The sequence below is a fragment of the Trypanosoma theileri genome, assembly GCF_002087225.1.
Source record: "Trypanosoma theileri isolate Edinburgh chromosome Unknown TM35_Tth_44_V1, whole genome shotgun sequence".
NCBI classification, from domain to species: domain Eukaryota; phylum Euglenozoa; class Kinetoplastea; order Trypanosomatida; family Trypanosomatidae; genus Trypanosoma; species Trypanosoma theileri.
This window is the reverse complement of record NW_021639886.1, coordinates 124,823-130,527: the sequence shown is the minus strand read 5'-3', so window position 1 is coordinate 130,527 and position 5,705 is coordinate 124,823. Positions and strand designations below refer to the sequence as shown.

The following is a 5,705-nucleotide window of genomic DNA, read 5'->3' as shown; positions in this document are numbered from 1 at the left end:
ATATATATATATGTTCTTTATCGCAATGCACGCTCCACCAACCATTCATTCTCCTCCAAGTATAACACTAATATGAAAGGAGCCTCTAGTTCCGGTATGTTACTTTGTACGCATACGAAACACTGCTGCAATACTAATCGCTTTTCAACAGGTGAGTAAAATGCGGTAGATCCTTTGCAAGAGCAAAGCACCCAATCTGTTGACTCTCGTACTGCCGTTTCCTCCATACAAGGCATTGACTCTATAAATTCTAGTGTAACCTTAAAGACGCAATCGTTACTAAAATTAATTTGATCCATTGATTTATTACGCACCAACCGGGTATCCTCAAGGAAATCAAGTGAATCTACTGGCACTCGCACAGCACCCATCTCTTTACTTGTGTAGATGAGCATATTGAGATGACCCTTCTTTATGAAGGCGAGATCTGGTGTCGTCTCGACTGAGATCGACGAACGTCGTTTTCCCATAGGACTACTAAGCAATTATCAGATAAGTAAAACGAAGAAAGAAAAAAGAAACAAGAAGTTTATATGAATATTTCACTTTTTATTCCGTACTCTAGTCTTACACAAAAGAAGAGGAAGGAGATTATTCCATTATTCTTTTTTTTGTCTTTTTTTTCGTTCTTATAATAGACGCAAGAAGTAACCCTATGATCAAGGGCAATATAATAACAAATGTCCACACACACACACACAGACTATATATATATATATAAAGAAGGAAAAATAAAATAAATAAATAAAAAGTGTACGATAATAGCTGATCATTAGAAACAATTACCACAACTCAACAGCTTCTGGTTTTAAGAGTTCCCCGTCCTCATCGTACACCTCTTCGTCGCCTGACAAGTCACTTCCATCATAATTACCACCACTTGCTCCCAGTGCGGCTGCGCTGGATTCAGACACCATGGGATCACCCGAAAACAGCGTTGCCTCTCTACGTAACTGTGGCGCTGCAAATATACACTTACTAAATTCTTCTGCCACTACAGAGAAACCATCCGCATCGCCTGCTGAAACCAAACGATTAAAAAATTCCTCAGGTTTGGCTTCTTGCTGTTCCTGCATTTGCTCTGCAATAAGTCTCTGCTGTGCTGGAGCACATAAATTGCACTCCACAACATCATTAAGACATCGTTGATGAAAAGAGTGTTGACACATAAAGTGAACCACTGGTAGATCTAACGCCGAGTGACAGTGACTGCACGTATGGGCTTGAAATACTACAGCTTTGGTTTGCAATGCATCAATCTCCGTCTGAAGTTCCTGAAGTTTTCTTAGACGCGTTTCCGCAAGACGCATGGAGGCCTCCGCTCGCTGCGTGTCTTTCCGCATCACACGTAATACATACTCACGTACGGTACGTAGATCTAATCGTGGATTTGTGCGAAGAATAGCTACAACGGATAGAGGTGATAATAAATCCTGTTGTTGCTCCAAAACATCAAGTACCTGCACCAAATCCTGCCACTCTGTATCAGGACTACGCACAAGCATCGAAAGAAGCGACATCCACAATTCTTTTGCTGACTCATCACTTTTACCATTGTCACTACCATCCCGTATATTATTGTTATTGTTGCTATTACTATTGCCACTCTTTATTAAGGAACGACAAGTTTCGATTAATTTTTCTTTAGCTGCCTTTCTAATTGCCGGTGTAGATCCCTCCTCCAATCCTTTCGCATAATACTGCATAATATCAGATGAGAGTCCTAAACGGCGTAGTAGCAACAACACTCCATCCTCAAACCCATGCTGCTCTGCCAATGCAAGTGCATGATAATCATCGTATTTGCCGGCATATGTCTCAAGGAAAGTCAGCGCCTGCTCTAATCGACGTTCATGTGATTCTACAGTAAATAATTCCGTATCACTTGAGACCATATGTTGACGTATAGAGTTTTTAAGGTCTTTTGTCATGTATAATTCCAGAAGAGTATTATATACTACATATTGAGAATCTCCCTCATCATCTAGTACACCACTCTCTACTACAGCACGCAGAAAATATAACAAACACACAGGAGAGTCAACAAATACATGCATAAAGTCTTTTGCTTCACTTCTGTGTGTCAGTCGACGTTGTTGTTCTTGTTGTTGTTGTTGTTGCTGCTGCTGAGTAGCACTGCGAGTGATAGATGTATGATCGGCTAAGCGACGTGCTGGTCCTTTCCACCGCACACACAACTCCACTAATACCTCTGTGCAGCGCCGTGGTTCCACGTCCGCGATGCTTTTTCCCTGTTGCCGGAGTATTGCCTCTGCATCATCAACGCAGAGTGTCTGAATAAATGATAGGGCCTTTTGTGGATTGTGAAGATTCTCCAATAAGATAAGGACATAATCGTGTGGTTGTGCATACTTTTCAGCGAGATAGAGGGCAGCGTCATAATAACCAGCTTGTCGACAGACACGAATGGCATTATGTGCATCAAAGTGAATGTCATCACGATGAATAAATGCCAACAACTTTGTCTCTTCGTGTAATTTAATATAACAATTTAATAGTAATGTGGTATGACTACGATTTGCAATGTTTCCGTGTCGTTTATGGTGTAATTCTTCAAGATAGCGTGTGAGGTGCACCGTGTGCTGCCCATTTACAAATATGCGAATCACATATGAAGGTTCTACAAAACCAATAGCCTCTATATACTGATCGATTGCCTCTGCAAACTTTCCTTTACTTACGAGGTAATCACCATACTTTTTCTGAATAATCATTTGTTGGGTTGCATCCGTTGTGTGCAGTCGCCGTGCGAGACGCTTAGCCACATCATAACACTCCTTGTGGAAAAGCTGCTCGAGTCGCGCTTGAAGTGACACTTCTGTAAGTCTCACCACACGATGTTGTTGCTGTTGTTGTTGCTGCTGCTGGTGCGACAACTCTTGAGATATAATGAGAATATCTGTAGTGTCTGCAAGTACCCATGCCACGTTACTACTGCAGCAATTCTCCTGCGATCGACTCAGACACCGCAATCGATTTTCAAGATCGTAGCACTGCAATGTGAATTTCGTCGGTCGTGTGTCGCTTTGAGTAAGAACAACAGCATAACTACGATGTGCGAGCAGCATCAGTTTGCGTCCTGGTACTTCTGCAAAGTGAACCGCACCGAAAAGTGTTGGATCAAAGAGGGGCAACGATGTGGACGCACGTGCGGTTGGTGATAATACCGCCTCACTGCCGAATACCGCCACCTGATCACTGGTGCCACTCGCCACAATCAATTGACCGTCATCTGTCAGGCAACAACAACAGTCAGAGGCCGCATCAAACGGTGGACTGCATGGATGTTCCGTGTAGACAGCCGCAGATGTCACCTGCCATACCGTCACCGCGTCCGCAAAGACGGTGTACATAACATGCACAGCAGAGGCATCAGAGGTTCGGATACCGCTATTACCACTGTTATTATTATTATTATTATTATTATTATTATTATTATTATTATTATGATTGCTGCTACTGCCGCCAACAGAAATACCAAGTACTTGTTGTATACTATGCGTCGTTCGAGTAGCGAATTTGGCTCCTGGGAAACCAACAAAAGCGATTGGACCTCGTGCCACACTACTGCGGATGCGGCGTATTTTAACGGCAGGATCACGCTCCACATCACCGCGCAGCACAACAATCTCATCACTAACAAGCGCCACTGCAGCATTCTGTAAATCCTCTGAGACATCAAAATGCACAACAACGGTGCGAAATGCGGTTGCAGGGATAGCGCTGGTAACGTCTGAGTCACGTCCTTTAAACTTTAGTGTCTGCATCACCTCTGAACTGTAGTTTGTGCGCAGTACTATACTGTTTGTGGGTGGTGGATGTTTCGCGCTAAAGAGACGGTGTTCTCTGCAGGTTGGTTGTCCTCCTCCTCCTCCTCCTCCTGCAGTGGCTGAGGTGGTGGCAGTGGAAGAAGTATCCAAATTCCATACACGCATAATGCATGTATTAAGTGCATCATCATCGCCAATAGTGACGAGTACGTTGCGTGAACGCAAGTGTTTCATGTGTGTGACAGCACCCTTATATGCGGAGAATTCCAACAACGTCGTATTACTGCTGCGATCCACAGCGTATACAAACCCCTCACTATCGCCAATAAAGACAGCCTTGTGACCATAACAGCAACACGTTATTTCCATGCGAGAGAGTGGGCCCTTCAGTACCTCTGACTCGAAAAACTTAAAACTTCGCCAGAGAGTCATGATTAATATAAACCAAATGTGTTCTGGGAGAAGGACTAATAGGAACGATACAATCCTTGAGGCAATCCACGAAAAATAAAAATAATATAAGAAACCATACACATTCATGTATAAGCAACACGAACAAAGAGAGAGAATAAAAAGGAGAGAAAACAAAAAATAAATATATAAAAAACAAAGCCATAGGAGTAAAATAACACGAAAAAAACAGAGATGAAATACGTTACTACCTATTTCAAAAGATGCAAACAACAGTGCAGATATATCTATGTTTTTTGTTAATACGAAAGAAAGAGAGAGAGGCATGCCCAGGGAAAGAAAAAAAAAAAAAGAGAAAGAAGAACTCTTTCCTTCCTGGTTTCAAACCTTCTCAAGATGAACTTACACGGTGACGAATAGCACGCATATCCGCAGTGTCATTTTCTAGCAATTCACTAAGTGCTTCCACTCCTTGTTGAATACGTTCCAAGAAATGCGTCCACGTTTTTAACAATTGTGGGTCTGTGCGTTGCTGCAGCAAACCAACACTACCACCTCCCCCAACACCACCACCACCAACTGCTGACGCTGCCAGTTTAACTGATGTTCTCAAAGCAGCAGCACCACCACCACCAGCAGCAGTAGTGGTCCTTGTAGTAGCTCTAGACCTCCCTGTCACCGTAGGGGCATCAATGGCGCTCATCTCACCACTATCATCTCCCGGACGGCTGCGCAAGATCGATGCGACGGCAGCAGATTCTGCATCTAAGAATGGTTGCAGCTCTGCTAATGCTGTCTTAAAGATACCTGGTGCGGTTAATTGAGCGTTAAGTGCGGCGGCGGTGCGGGCTTCACGTGCCTCGTCACCTGGTGGGACGCCTATTTGGCGTAGGGTTTCTGTCATCTGTAGCAGGGCGTACCAGCGTCTCTGCAGCATAACTTGTGCGAGTTGCAGCTCGCGTGCTTGTGCGGCGTTTGCCTCATCCAGTTCTCGAAACTGTTGTGCCTTTGCGGCCAGTGCGTTTGCGTGTGCTGCCATGGCGTTCAATACCTCCCGTTGCCTGCCGGCGCGGTCCCGCAGTTCCTGCAAAAAGTGCACGGCGGTTGGGTACATGCGGCGGGGGTCGGGGTTCGCCGCCTGGGCGCGGAGGAGCGCCTCCTCCCGACAGCCGCCGCCGGCGTTGGCCGCCACCGCCCGCTCGCGCGCCACCGCCAGCGTCGACTGCCCGGGCGTGCAGACGTTGTAGAGAAAGGCGCGGAAGCGGCAGTCGGGGTGGAGGGCGTTGTAGGCGGTGTCCATCTCCAGCAGGTAGCGGGCCAGCGCGCTCTGACGGCCAAAGTCGGGAACCCCCGACAGTCCATCCGACACGGCACCAGCACTAGACACCGCCGTAGAGCCAAATCCCCCCAAGGTGCCAAATCCACCTGTTGTTGCTGGTGCTGCTGTGCCAAATCCACCTGTTGTTGCTGAGGCTGCTGTGCCAAATCCACCTGTTGTTGCTG

General features: G+C 45.7%; 3 protein-coding genes across 3 annotated transcripts; all 3 read right to left on the bottom strand.

The window, feature by feature from the left end:
* Positions 1 to 17: 17 nt before the first annotated feature.
* On the bottom strand, positions 18 to 470 carry TM35_000441480 (uncharacterized protein; the record flags this gene model as incomplete). The annotated part of the gene is made up of 1 exon (XM_029030157.1): positions 18 to 470. One exon carries the CDS (start codon positions 468 to 470, stop codon positions 18 to 20), a length of 453 nt encoding a protein of 150 aa, XP_028878558.1.
* A 312-nt stretch (positions 471 to 782) lies between these two features.
* On the bottom strand, positions 783 to 4,223 carry TM35_000441470 (uncharacterized protein; the record flags this gene model as incomplete). The annotated part of the gene is made up of 1 exon (XM_029030156.1): positions 783 to 4,223. One exon carries the CDS (start codon positions 4,221 to 4,223, stop codon positions 783 to 785), a length of 3,441 nt encoding a protein of 1,146 aa, XP_028878557.1.
* Positions 4,224 to 4,593: 370 nt separating this feature from the next.
* Positions 4,594 to 5,703, bottom strand: TM35_000441460 (putative nucleoporin (NUP54/57); the record flags this gene model as incomplete). The annotated part of the gene is made up of 1 exon (XM_029030155.1): positions 4,594 to 5,703. A coding segment is annotated over one exon (1,110 nt), but the record flags the coding sequence as incomplete, so codon positions are not given.
* Positions 5,704 to 5,705: the final 2 nt, after the last annotated feature.